General features: G+C 53.9%; 1 protein-coding gene across 1 annotated transcript; it reads left to right on the forward strand.

Annotated features, from left to right (window-relative positions):
* The first annotated feature begins 9,899 nt into the window (after positions 1 to 9,899).
* Positions 9,900 to 12,127, forward strand: HOXB1 (homeobox B1). Its single transcript, XM_021547499.1, has 2 exons — positions 9,900 to 10,422; positions 11,811 to 12,127. The coding sequence occupies exons 1-2, from the start codon at positions 9,900 to 9,902 to the stop codon at positions 12,125 to 12,127; spliced, it is 840 nt and encodes a 279-aa protein (XP_021403174.1).
* Positions 12,128 to 14,141: the final 2,014 nt, after the last annotated feature.

Consider the following 14,141-nt stretch of genomic DNA (forward strand, 5'->3'; position numbering starts at 1 on the left):
GAGAGTTTTGGGGAGGAAGAGGAGAAAATTGAATTTTTGGGGGTTTATTTAATATCCCCGGCTGCTGCAGAGCGCTCGGCGGCCGCTTTGGGGCTGCCAGATTTTGTCTATCAAAGCGCCATTTGTTCTGCGCTTCCACATTTCTCCTCCTCCTCCTCCTCCTCCTCCTCCTCCTCCTCCTCCTCCTCCTCCTCCTCCTCGGCCCTGCCTGGTTTTGGGCTGGTTTGGGGTCTGAGCATCCTTTTGGCCTCTCCAGGGACGGCTCCGCCTTTATCCAGCTGAAAAATGAGGGGAAAAAAATCAAAAAAGCGGCAGATTTACATTTTTAGATTAGTTAAAAATGAGGGGGAATATCCCCAAACCGAAAAATTTCCATATTTAAATGCTCTTCAGTCTAAAAATGAGGGGAAAGATCCCCAAACGGCAAATTTCTACATTTAGCTGCTCTTCAGTCTAAAAAAATACAGGGAAATACCTGCAAACTGGCAAATTTCCATATTTAAATACTCTTCAGCCTAAAAATGAGGGGGAATATCCCCAAAGAGGCAAATTTCCATATTTAGATGCCATAAAAATGAGGGGAAATATCCCAAACCAGCAGATTTACACATTTAGATGCCCTAAAAATGAGGGGAAATGTCCCCAAACCAGCAAATTTCCATATTTAGATACCCTAAAAATGAGGGGAAATGTCCCAACCCAGCGGATTTCCACATTTCCACGCCCTTTTCCCGTGGGGAAGGGCGAGGCTGAGGGAGGGGAAAGGAGGGACCCCTGGAAAAGGGACCCCAAAACTCCCCAGATCAAACCCCGAGTTCTTATTGATAAAAATCCCAAATGAGGGTGGGATGAGGGACCCCAAACACCCCAAATCAAACCCCGAGTTCTTATTGATAAAAATCCCAAATGAGGGTGGGATGAGGGACCCCAAAACCCCCCAAATCAAACCCAAGCTCTCATCAATACCAGTCCCTAATGAGGGTGGGCTGAGGGACCCCAAAAACTGCCCCCAAACTAAACCCTGACTTATTATCGCTACAAATCCCTCATGAGGGTGGGGAAAGAGACCCCAAAACCCCCCAAATCAACCCCGAGGCCTCATCGATATCCCTAACGGGGGTGGGTTGAGGGACCCCAAAAACCACCCACAAATGAAACCCCGAGTTATTATCGCTACAAATCCCTCATGAGGATGGGATGAGGGACCCCAAATCCCCCCAAATCAAACCCCAATCCCTCATCAATATCATCCCTAATGAGGGAAGGATGAGTGACCCCCAAAATCAATCAAACCTGAGCCCTCATTGATGCCATCCCTAACGGGGGTGGGATGAGGGACCCCAAAAACTGCCCCCAAATCAAACCCCGAGTTCTTATTGATAAAAATCCCTCATGAGGGTGGGATGAGGGACCCCAAACCCCAGATCAAGCCCCGATCTCCCATGGGTGCCACCCCAGCAGGGGTGGGATGAGTGACCCCAAACCCCCAAATCAAGCCCCGAGTTCTTATTGATAAAAATCCCAAATGAGGATGGGATGAGGGACCCCAAACCCCAAATCAAGCCCCGAGTTCTTATTGATAAAAATCCCAAATGAGGGTGGGATGAGTGACCCCAAACCCCAGATCAAACCCCGATCTCCCATGGGTGCCACCCCAGCAGGGGTGGGATGAGTGACCCCAAACCCCAAATCAGACCCCGAGTTCTTATCGATAAAAATCCCCAACAGGGGTGGGATGAGTGACCCCAGACCCCCAAATCAAACCCCGATCTCCCATGGGTGCCACCCCAGCAGGGGTGGGATGAGTGACCCCAAACCCCAAATCAGACCCCAAGTTCTTATAGATAAAAATCCCTAATGAGGGTGGGATGAGGGACCCCAAACCCCCAAATCAAACCCCGAGTTCTTATCAATAAAAATCCCCAGCAGGGGTGGGATGAGTGACCCCAGACCCCCAAATCAAACCCCGATTTCCCATGGGTGCCACCCCAGCAGGGGTGGGATGAGTGACCCCAAACCCCAAATCAGACCCCGAGTTCTTATCGATAAAAATCCCTCATGAGGGTGGGATGAGGGACCCCAAACCCCAAATCAAACCCCAATCTCCCATGGGTGCCACCCCAGCAGGGGTGGGATGAGTGACCCCAGACCCCCAAATCAAGCCCCGAGTTCTTATTGATAAAAATCCCAAATGAGGGTGGGATGAGTGACCCCAAACCCCAGATCAAACCCCGATCTCCCATGGGTGCCACCCCAGCAGGGGTGGGATGAGTGACCCCAAACCCCAAATCAGACCCCGAGTTCTTATCGATAAAAACCCCCAACAGGGGTGGGATGAGTGACCCCAAACCCCCAAATCAAGCCCCGAGTTCTTATTGATAAAAATCCCAAATGAGGATGGGATGAGTGACCCCAAACCCCAAATCAAGCCCCGAGTTCTTATTGATAAAAATCCCAAATGAGGGTGGGATGAGTGACCCCAAACCCCCAAATTAAGCCCCGATCTCCCATGGGTGCCACCCCAGCAGGGGTGGGATGATGGACCCCAAAACCCCCCAAATCAAATCCCGAGTTCTTATAGATAAAAATCCCCAGCAGGGGTGGGATGAGTGACCCCAAACCCCAAATCAGACCCCAAGTTCTTATCGATAAAAATCCCCAGCAGGGGTGGGATGAGTGACCCCAAACCCCAAATCAGACCCCAAGTTCTTATCGATAAAAATCCCCAGCAGGGGTGGGATGAGTGACCCCAGACCCCCAAATCAAGCCCCGATCTCCCATGGGTGCCACCCCAGCAGGGGTGGGATGAGGGACCCCAAACCCCCCAAATCAAACCCCGATCTCCCATGGGTGCCACCCCAGCAGGGGTGGGATGAGTGACCCCAGACCCCCAAATCAAACCCCGATCTCCCATGGGTGCCACCCCAGCAGGGGTGGGATGATCCCTCCGTCGGCCCCGTCCCTGTCCCGGCCTTGGATGACGCCTCAGGAATGACGGCTCTGCCGTGGCCATCCCCACCAACAGCGGGGCCCTTCTGATTTGTCCTAATTAGCGAGAGCGAAGCTAATTGGGAGGAGAGGAGGGGAGCACTCCATAAAATCTGAATTATTGAGCAGCCGCCATCGGCTCGGCCGTTCTTCACCTCCTCCAAAATGTCAGCCCAACGGGGGGAGCGAAAATTTGCAGCCCTGCCCTTCTGTTCCGCGCAACTGGAGGGCATTAATTAAGCGAATTAAGCGCATTAAGCATATTCCAGGCCTCGATTGTTGGCAAAACACGGCGATCGCCTGGCGGCAATTAAGCGGGGAATATGCAGATGAGCGGCGGGTTGAGGAAATATTGATTTTGCGCTGCGGAGGGAAGGGGGATGTGTTTGCTGAGGAGCTCCTGGAAGCTCTGGAGATCTTGGATCGGGCGTGGGAATCTTCCCTGGAGGAGAAGCCCAGCGGGAATGGGGCCTAGCAGGGGGTGGGTTCCCTTTTCCTGGGAATTCTGCAGCTTTTAGAGGATTTTTTGGGAATTGCCCTTTTTTCTCTTTCATTTCCCTCTCCATTTCTCCTTCCATTCCTCTCTGATGGATTTCCAGTGTTCCATCCAAAGGGAGGAGCTGGGAGAGGGAACCTTGGGGAGCTCCCGGGTTTATCCCGGCTCGTTTTCCTCACCGGGAGCTGAAATTGGGGGGAAAACGGGAATAAAGGGCGGATTTGGGTCTCCGGGATCCCTGATATTGATAAACCCGGGCTGCTAATATCGGCCATTGATCACAGCCTGCAGCGATCCCGGCGCCTGTCAGAGCGCGGGGCAGGGCCTGGGTTTGGGATCGGAGGGAATCCAGGGATTTGGGATCAGAGGGGATCCCCAGGGATTTGGGATCGGAGGGAATCCAGAGGGATTTGGGATCTGAGAGAATCCAGAGGGATTTGGGGTCTGGGGAAATCTCCAGGAATTTGGGATCAGAGGTTGATCCCCAGGGACTTGGGATCTGAGGGAATCCCCAGGGATTTGGGATTGGAGGGGATCCCCAGGGATTTGGGATCTGACAGAATCCAGAGGGATTTGGGATCGGAGGGAATCCAGGGATTTGGGATCTCAGGGAACCCCCAGGGATTTGGGATCTGACAGAATCCAGAGGGATTTGGGATCGGAGGGAATCCAGGGATTCGGGATCTCAGGGAACCCCCAGGGATTTGGGATCTGACAGAATCCAGAGGGATTTGGGGTCTGGGGGAATCTCCAGGAATTTGGGATCTGAGGGAAACCCAGGGATTTGGGATCTGAGGGGATCCCCAGCGATCTGGGATCAGAAGGAATCCCTGGGGATTTGGGATTGGAGGAAATCCCCAGGGATTTGGGAACTTAGGGAATTCCCAGGGATTTGGGATCTCAGGGAACCCCCAGGGATTTGAGATTGGAGGGGATCCCCAGGGATTTGGGATCTGAGGGAATCCAGAGGGATTTGGGGTCTGGGGGAATCTCCAGGAATTTGGGACCTGAGGGAACCCCAGGGATTTGGGATCAGAGAGAATCCCCAGGGATTTGGGATCAGAGGGAATCCAGGGATTTGGGATTGGAGGGGATCCCCAGGGATTTGGGATCTGAGGGAATCCAGAGGGATTTGGGATCTGGGGGAATCTCCAGGAATTTGGGACCTGAGGGAACCCCAGGGATTTGGGATCAGAGAGAATCCCCAGGGATTTGGGACCCCCAGGGAATCCCCAGGGATTTGGGATCCCCAGAGATTTGGGATCTCAGGGAACCCCCAGGGATTTGGGATCTCAGGAATTTGGGATCTGAAGGAACCCCAGGGATTTGGGATCTCAGGGAATTCCCAGGAATTCAGGACTCCCCAAATCCCTGCCCCAGGGCAGCGGCTTCAGACTCCTCCTCTCCACTCTGGCGCACTAATGAATATGCAAATGAGCCTAATTAACGAGGCGGGGCGGGTTCCAGCCCATGGGAAATCCGCTGGGATTCCCAGGGGAGCCGGGCAGGACTCCCCGAGCCAGGGAGCCGGAACCTGATCCCTAAAATAATTCCATTTTATCCCAATTATCCGGGCTTTTCCCCGTTTTATTTCCCCCATTTTATCTGAATTCTCTTGGCTTTTATCCTTTTTTTTTTCCCCACTTTATCTGAATTATCTGATTTTCTACCTTTTATTGCCTTTAAATTTCATTTTATCTGAAATATCCGTGCTTCCCCCCCCTTTTTATTTTCTATTGTATCTGAATTATCGGGTTTTTTTCCTCCCTGGTTTTTTTTCCTATTTTATCTGTATTTGTTCTGTTGTGGTTTTTTTTTGTTTGTTTGTTTGTTTGTTTGTTTTTTAATTTGAATTTTATGCTTTTTTTTCCCTCAGGATGACGCGATGTCCGTGACTCATTCAATCACTCCCGTGCCTCTTTTCTCTCCCGTCCTGTCCGACCTTTCCATCCACAAATTAATAATAAATAAATAAATTAAAATTCCGATTTTTCACCACAGCGCCTCCTCAGCTCTAATTGATGCTTCCCAAAAAAAGTTACATTTAACCCCCAAAAAGTTACATTTAACCCCCAAAAAGATCTATTTAACTCCAAAAAAGTTACATTTAACCCCAAAAAAGTTCTGTTTATCTTGAAAAAAGTTACATTTACCCCAAAAATTATATTTAACCCCAAAAAGTTCTATTTAACCCCAAAAAATGTTATGTTTAACCTCCAAAAAAGTTATATTTAACCCAAAAAAGTTACATTAAACCTCCAAAATTTTCTGTTTAACCCCTAAAAAGTTATGTTTAACTTCAGAAAAGTTCTATTAAACCGCCAAAAAGTTCTATTTAACCCAAAAAAGTTCTTTTTAACCCCAAAACCGAAGCATCTGGAGACCTTCTGAGCCTTTGGAAATGCCTCGTTCCCCCTCTGTGCCCTGCACAAAAACCTCCCCCGGTTCAAAATTAAAAACACAGATTTAAAATCCAGATTTGAAATAAAACAAACAAACAAACAAACAAACAAACAAATAAATATTTCAAATCAAGGTTTCAAATCGAGGCTCAAAAATCAAGATTTAAAACGAAGATTTAAAATTTAAATGGGGATTTCAGGTAAAGGCTTCCAATAAATATTTTAAAATAAAGATTTAAAGATTTTAAACTAAAGACTTAAAAATCGAGATTCTTCCATAGGCTTGGAATAAGGGCTGGGGGTTCGAAATTATTCCACCCCCAAATCCCTCATTTGAATCAAAGTGACCAAAAAAAAAGCCATTTTCCCAAAATCCCGAAGTGATCCGAGCCCTCAATCCCTCATGTGAGCATTAGGAACAAAAAAAAAAAAAGGCAATTTTCCCAAAGTTTCAAAATTATTCCAGGCCTAAACCCCTCATTTGAATTTTAGGAATCCCCAAGAAAGATATTTTTTCCAAATTCCCGAAGTGATTCCAGCCCTGAATTCTTCATTTGAGCCTTAGGAACAAAAAAAAAAAAGTGATTTTTCCCAAAATCCCGAAGCTGCCCCAGCCCGAAATCCCTTATTTGAGCATTAGAAACCCCCAATAAAACCGATTTTTCCCAAATTCCCGAAGCGATCCCAGCTCTAAACCCCAGCCCCGCACCCGTCCCCATTTCAGGCTGAATTTTGCCCAATTTCACCAATTCCAATTTTGGGACCCCCGTCCCATCCACAAAAAAACCGCCAAAAATCGGGTTTTTCACCTCAGCTCTAATTTAGGCTCGGCTTAGAGGAAAAGTTTCCCTGCCACAACTGAAAAAAAAAAAAAAAACCCAAAAACAACCGAAATCGCGATTTTTCGTGATTTTAATTTAAAATAAAACCCCCTTTATGCAACAGATGCGGAAAACCATCGGAAAACACAAACCCACGGATCGCAGGCCGGAATAAACGAATAAACAAATAAAATCTGCATTTTGTCTCTTTTTTTTTTGTTTTTTTTTTTTTTTTTTTTCCCTCCTTTTAAAGCCATAAATCATCCGTTTGAACCCGAACTCAAGGAAATATCAAAGGAATCGAATTAAAAATCGATTTTTCCTGCCGGGGGAATGACGGGAGCGCCGCTTTGAATGATGCAAAAAAAAAAAAAAAAAAGGGATTTTTGGAGAAGGTTTATAGGTTTATAACCCAAAACATTTCCATTTTGGAGGCGCCTCAGCGGAGCGGGAATAAACCAACAACCGAACGGCAAATTGAATTTTTGAAGGCGGGACGGCGGCTGGAAATGGCTTTAAAAATGCGATGTCGGGGCTGCGGGACGGAGCGGGCGCCGCTGGCGGGCGGGATGTGTCAGCAGCCGCTGCCGCCGGGCAAAGCGGATTTTTGCCAGTCGGGTTCGGCTTTCAGGCTGAACTTTTGGCCCGGGGAGAGGCAGAGGAGCGGAGCGGAGCCGCGGCGGAGCGTGGCCGGCCACTAAATCCTCCTGACAGCGAACAAATGGCCGTGGGCGGCCGCGGCCGGCCCACCCTTGTCCGCCCGCTCGGAACAAGGAAATCGATGTTGGCCGCCGATGTTCCCATTCTCCGGGCCCGGCCTGCAGCGGCTCTGCCGCCGCCGCCTCCTCCTCCTCCTCCTCCTCCTCCTCCTCCTCCTCAGCCCGACCCCGCTGGAGACGGGGTCGGCCCCGCAAAGCTCAGCTCAGAGCCCCGCAAAGCTCAGCTCAGAGCCCTGCAAAACTCAGATTAGAGCCCCGCAAAACTCAGATTATTGCCCCGCAAAGTTCAGATTAGAGCCCCGCAAAACTCAGCTCAGAGCCCCGCAAAGCTCAGATTAGAGCCCCGCACAACTCAGATTAGAGCCCCGCACAACTCAGCTCAGAGCCCCGCAAAGCTCAGCTCAGAGCCCCGCAAAGCTCGGCTGAGAGCCTCAGAAAACTCAGATTAGAGCCTCACAAAACTCAGCTCAGAGCCCCGCAAAGCTCGGCTGAGAGCCTCACAAAACTCAGATTAGAGCCTCACAAAACTCAGATTAGAGCCCCGCAAAACTCAGATCAGCGCCCCGCAAAGCTCAGCCCAGAGCCCCGCAAAGCTCGGCTGAGAGCCTCACAAAACTCAGATTAGAGCCTCGCAAAACTCAGATTAGAGCCCCACACAGATCAGCTCAGAGCCCCGCAAAGCTCAGCCCAGAGCCCCGCAAAACTCAGATTAGAGCCCCACAAAACTCAGAATATTGCCCCGCACAACTCAGCCCAGAGCCCCGCACAACTCAGCCCAGAGCCCCGCAAAGCTCAGCCCAGAGCCCCGCAAAGCTCGGCTGAGAGCCTCACAAAACTCAGATTAGAGCCTCACAAAACTCAGATTAGAGCCTCACAAAACTCAGATAAGAGCCTCACAAAACTCAGATTAGAGCCCCGCAAAACTCAGCTCAGAGCCCCGCACAGCTCAGCTCAGCGCCCCGCGGCTGTTTAAGGCGCCTGAAAATGGGTTTGGTAGGGAGTGTGCAGTACAAAAACCCCTAAAACCAGTTTTAGTAGGGAAAGTGCAGTACATAAATCCCTAAAACCCAATTTTAGTAGGAAGAGTGCAGTACATGAACCCCTAAAACCAGTTTTGGTATGGAGTGTGCGGGGCGTGAGCCCCTAAAACCAGTTTTGGTAGGGAGAGCTCAGTGCATAAACCCCTAAACCCCAGTTTTAGTAGGGAGTGTGTGGTGCGTGAACCTCTAAAACCCGGTCTTAGAAGGGAGTGTGCAGTACATAAATCCCTAAAACCAGTTTTGGTAGGGAGTGTGCAGTGCGTGAACCCGGTTTTTGTAGGGAGAGTGCAGTACATGAACCCCTAAAAACCGAATTCTCGAAGTGAATTTGTGGTTTTAGTCGGGAGTGTGCAGTGTGTGAACCCCTAAACCCAGTTTTATTCGGACGTGTGCAGCCCCTGAGCCCCCAGACCCGGTTTTAGTCGGGAGTGTGCAGTGTGTGCACCCCTAAACCCAGTTTTATTCGGACGTGTGCAGCCCCTGAGCCCCCAGACCCGGTTTGAGTCGGGAGTGTGCAGTGTGTGAACCCCTAAACCCAGTTTTATTCGGACGTGTGCAGCCCCTGAGCCCCCAGACCCGGTTTTGGTCGGGAGCGGATGGATGGGAGATCCCCAGGTGGACGCCGGGCTCGGTTTCGTTCCTGTCCCGGGATTTGCCCGGGCCGGGCCTGGCCCGGCTCCAACAAAAGCCGCTCCGTCCTTGCTGACTTCATTTGGCCTCCTCATTAGAAAGTCGATCTAATTACGGCACAAAGCCCGTGCGGGAGAAATTAAAGCGAAAAACCGAGCGGGTTTTTCTCCGGCCGCTTTCAGCATCCCGGCAAACCCCGAACCGCTTTGGTGCCGGGCGCTTTGAGGGGAAAAAGTCCCAAATGGATAAAAGAGCATCGTCCTTTTGTGCTCACACCTCCCCATCCCCTCGCCCTCTTTTCTTTTTCTCACACCGAGCCGGCATCGCTCGGGGGGGAGCAAAAAAAAAAACCCTTTTAAAGTCAGAACTTGTGCCTAAAACCGGCTCCCCGCATAACTCGGGGCCCTTTTTAGCACTTAAAAAACACTCGCGGGTCACTGCAAACCTTTCCCCCCCCCTCCTCAGCACCCCAGCTCGGCCCTGTCTCTTTTAAAGCCTTTGAGGAGAAGGTTTTGACGCGGCCGTGTTGTTATCAGATTGATGGGCCGGGTTTGATTGAAGCCCCTTTGTCATGCAAACGCCGGGCCCGTGATGGATGAGCCGGAGCCGGCCGCAAACTTGGGCAGCGCCGCGCTCATTGGGCCGGGCCCGCTCCGCCCGCGGGGTCCCCCCCGGTCCGGCCGCGGTTCCGCGGGGTCCCCCGGTGCCCGCGGGAAGTTTCCCAGCTTTGACATAGCACCCAAAGGTTGGAGGGCAGGCGGCATCGCCCCCAAAACGCGCTGACCCTCCTCCATCACTGGCAGATGGACAATACCGCCATGAACTCCTTCTTGGAGTTCGCAATTTGTAACCGCGGCGCCGCCGCCTTCCAGCCCCGCCACCCCGAGCCGGCCTCGCCTTCCTTCCCGTCCTGCTCAGGTAGCCCCAGCCCGAGCGCCGAGAGCCCCTTCGGCCTGCCGGGCCCCGCGCCCGCCGCCGGGCATCTCCCCCAGCACGGCTTCCACCCGCCTTCCTCCTCCTCCTCCTCCTCCTCCTACCCAGCCCCGGCGGGCTACCAGCCGCTCTACCTGGGCCAGCAGGACGCGGACGGGCTGTTCTTCCCGGCGGCCGCCTACGGCTCGGGCTCGCCGGCCGAGGGCTACTGCGGGCCCGCGGGGCACTTCCCGCAGCCGCCCGCCTTCGGCCAGGAGCAGCCGGGCTACCTGCCCGGCCTTTTTGGCGACCTCGCGCCCGAGGAGCCCCCGGGCCACCCCGAGCCGGGCGCCAAGGGCGAGGCAGCGCTGACCTTCGAGTGGATGAGGGTGAAGAGGAACCCCCCCAAAACTGGTGAGTCTGGGGCGAGGGGGGCGGCCCCGCAGCGAGCCCCAAGAGTTTGGACTCGTCTTCCAAGGGTTTGGGTTGGGTTCGGTTGGGTTTTGGGGTATTTTGGAGGGTTATTTGGGTTTTGGGGTCTTTTTTTAGGGGTTGTTTGAGTTTTGGGGTTTTATCGTGGGGGTTGTTTGGGTTTTGGGGGTTTTCTTGGCAGGTTGTTTAGGTCTGGGGTTTTTCTTTTCTGCGTTTGTGTTTTGGGGTGGTTTTTTTGGTGTTTGGGTTGGGTTTGTTTGGGTTTTGGGGCCTTTTTCTTAAACCGCACCCAGAGATTTTCCATCCCACCCCACGGAGCCTCCCCGAGCTCGGTTTCCCGCAGGCCCGAGGCTGATTTAAGCCCAGCTCAGAGCAGGAAACGCTCGGCGCTTCCTCCTCCTTCCTCAGCCGCGCCTTCCACCCCCTCTGCTATTGTTCCGCTTCCTTCCTCATCACCTTCCCTCGAACCCCGGCCTTCCTCCTCCTCCCCCGCCATCATCACCCTCTCCTTCCCCTTCCAGCCCTTCCCGCGGGGTCCGGGCATGGATCCCGGGGGGAAACCCAGGGGATGGATCCCGGGGGGAGACCCAGGGGATGGATCCCGGGGGAAAGCCAAAGGGAATGGATCCCAGGGGGAAAATCCCAGGGGGAAAATCCCAGGGAATGGATCCCAGGGAATGGATCCCAAGGGGAAATTCCGGGGAATGGATCCCAGGAGGAAAACCTAGGGAATGTATCCCAGAGGAAATCCCAGGGAATGGATCCCAGGGAATGAATCCCAGGAGGAAATTCCAGGGAATGGATCCCAGGGGAAATCCCAGGGAATGGATCCCAAGGGGAAATCCCGGGGAATGGATCCCAGGAGGAAAACCTAGGGAATGTATCCCAGAGGAAATCCCAGGGAATGGATCCCAGGGAATGGATCCCAGGAGGAAATCCCAGGGAATGGATCCCAGGGGAAATCCCAGGGAATGGATCCCAAGGGGAAATCCCGGGGAATGGATCCCAGGAGGGAAACCTAGGGAATGTATCCCAGAGGAAATCCCAGGGAATGGATCCCAGCGGAAAACTCAGGGGATGGATCCCAGGAGGAAAACTCAGGGAACGGATTGGAGAGGAAAACTCAGGGGATGGATCCCGGGGGAAAAACGCAGCGCGGAGGATGAGGGGTTGGATCTCCAGGATCTCTGGAAGGATCTCCAGATGGATCTGCGGGAAAAGCGGGGCCTGGAGCGGGACGCGAGCCGGGCCGAGGCCGGGAGGCGCCGGGAGGGAGCTCGGGGCGCTGCGGGCGGGGGAGAAGGGGAGACCCCCGAGGGGGAGCGCTGCTCCGGCCGCTCCTGCCCTGCCGCTTCTTGGCTCCTTCCCAGGCAAAGCGTCGGAGCTGGGGCTGCTGGGGCCGCCCAGCGCCATCCGCACCAACTTCAGCACCAAGCAGCTGACGGAGCTGGAGAAGGAGTTCCACTTCAACAAGTACCTGACGCGGGCCCGCAGGGTGGAGATCGCCGCCAGCCTGGAGCTCAACGAGACGCAGGTGAAGATCTGGTTCCAGAACCGGCGGATGAAGCAGAAGAAGAGGGAGAAGGAAGGGCTGGCCCCGGCCGCTGCCCGCGGGGCGGCCAAGGAAGCGGCCGAAGGCTCGGAGCCATCCTCGCCCGAGGCCTCGCCCAGCTCCGGCTCCTCCTGAGAGCCCCGGGGGTGTCCCGAGGGGCTGCGAACCCCCGAGGGACCCTCAGAGCCCCGGGGGTGTCCCCAGGGAGCCCCCGAGGAACCCTCTGCACCCCCGGGGGTGTCCCCAGGGGCTGCGAGCCCCCCGGGACCCCCAGACCCCCGGGGGTGTCCCCAGGGGCTGCAAACCCCCGAGGAACCCCCAGACCCCCGGGGGTGTCCCCGGGGGTGTCCCCGAGGGACCCTCAGAGCCCCCGGGGGTGTCCCGAGGGGCTGCGAGCCCCCCCAGGACCCTCAGAGCCCCGGGGGTGTCCCCAGGGAGCCCTCGAGGGACCCCCAGACCCCCGGGGGTGTCCCCAGGGACCCCCAGACCCCCGGGGGTGTCCCCGAGGGACCCCCAGACCCCCGGGGGTGTCCCCAGGGGCTGCGAACCCCCCCGGGACCCCCAGACCCCCGGGGGTGTCCCCAGGGAGCCCCCGAGGGACCCCCAGACCCCCCGGCTGTCCCCACGCGTGTGGCACCGCCCGTGGCTCTCGTTATTTATCGCCCCGCTGGACTCGCAGGGAGCGGCCGTGGCCGGCGGCCGCAGCAATTTCCGTGGCTCAGGGACTTTTCTGCCTTCTCCCTTCCCCGTTAGGAACTGCACTTTCAACTCCAGGGAAAAAAAACAAACAAACAAACAAACAAACAAAAATTAATTTAGTTCGCTCCCCTCTGGAAAAACGAGCGCGACGATTTTTTTTTCTTCCCTCCCTCTCTGCCCGATGCGTTTTTCCTCCTTGTGAGAATGTAAAAAATAAACAAACAAACAAAAAAACAAACAACAAACAAACAAACAAAAAAACCAAACCACGAGAACAAGTTAAAAAGTTTTGGGCATTTCCCCCTCCTTCTTTTCCCTTTTATTTCCTGATTGATCTTGAAAAGAGACCCGAGGCGCCCAAGACGCCCGAGGCCTCTGCAAAGAGCCAAACCCTCAGGAAAGGAGAAAAAAAGAAAAGAAAAAAAAAGGGAAAAAAAAAGAAAGAAAGAAAGAAAGAGAAAGCGCAATTTTCTGCTCCCGTTTTGCACTATTTCTGCTTTACAGGGTCATTCTTTCCAGGCGATTTTTGCTGCTGCCGGCGGAGGACGGGAGGGGATTTTTGGTATTTTTGTGATTTTTGTTCTGGGAGGAAAAGCAGCCCGGGCCGCCCTCGGGGGCTGCCGCAGGAGGTGCGAGGATGGACGGGGAGGATTTTTCGGAGCTCCCGGCGCCTCGCACCCTCTCGGGTTTACCGGAGCCGGATAAAGCCGGGACTTAACCTCGGCCTAACTCCCCGCGAGGATTCAGGACTGAAAAGCTGCTGGTAAAAATGGAATTATCCCGAAATCCCGAGCGCTTCCTCCGTCGGAATCTCCTGCCCCCCGCACGGAACTACCTCAGCCCAATAAAGTTGATTTTTTTTTCTCCCCCCCTCAGTTCCCGTCTTTTCAGCCCAGCGGGAATCTCTGGGAATTGCGGGATGCGGGGCGGGGGAGCCCGGCCTGGGAGGGAGGAGGAGGAGGAGGAGGAGGAAGGAAAAGTTCCGAGGATCCCAAAGAAAGGGGCCGATCCCTTTTCCTGGAATCGGGCCCGGCTTCCCAAAAAGAATTCCCTCTTGGAATTCTGCACTCATTTCCCGGCCTGAGGAGAGCAGGAAATAATCCCGGGGTGAAAATCCCGGGAATTCGCATCCCGCAAAAACCAGGACGCGCTGCGGCTGCGGGGTGGGGATGGGAGGAATTTCTGATTTAATTTTTTTGCCCCTGAATTTCTGTTTTATTCCCAATTGACGCGCCTCAAACCCCAATAAACGAAGCGTCAAACGCCGTTGATTCCCCTCAGCTCCCCAAAGGCCGGGCCTAAAAGGGGATTTGGTCCAGAATAAATCAAATTTCCGGGCTTCACCTCCAGGGAGGGACGGAGGGGAGGGAGGAAGAGCGGGCCCGGTGCAGCGCTGACCTTTTTACCTCGAAACGCCTCTGGGATTTCTAAACAAGTCAACAGAGGGGCT

The sequence above is a fragment of the Lonchura striata genome, chromosome 25, assembly GCF_046129695.1.
Source record: "Lonchura striata isolate bLonStr1 chromosome 25, bLonStr1.mat, whole genome shotgun sequence".
NCBI classification, from domain to species: domain Eukaryota; kingdom Metazoa; phylum Chordata; class Aves; order Passeriformes; family Estrildidae; genus Lonchura; species Lonchura striata.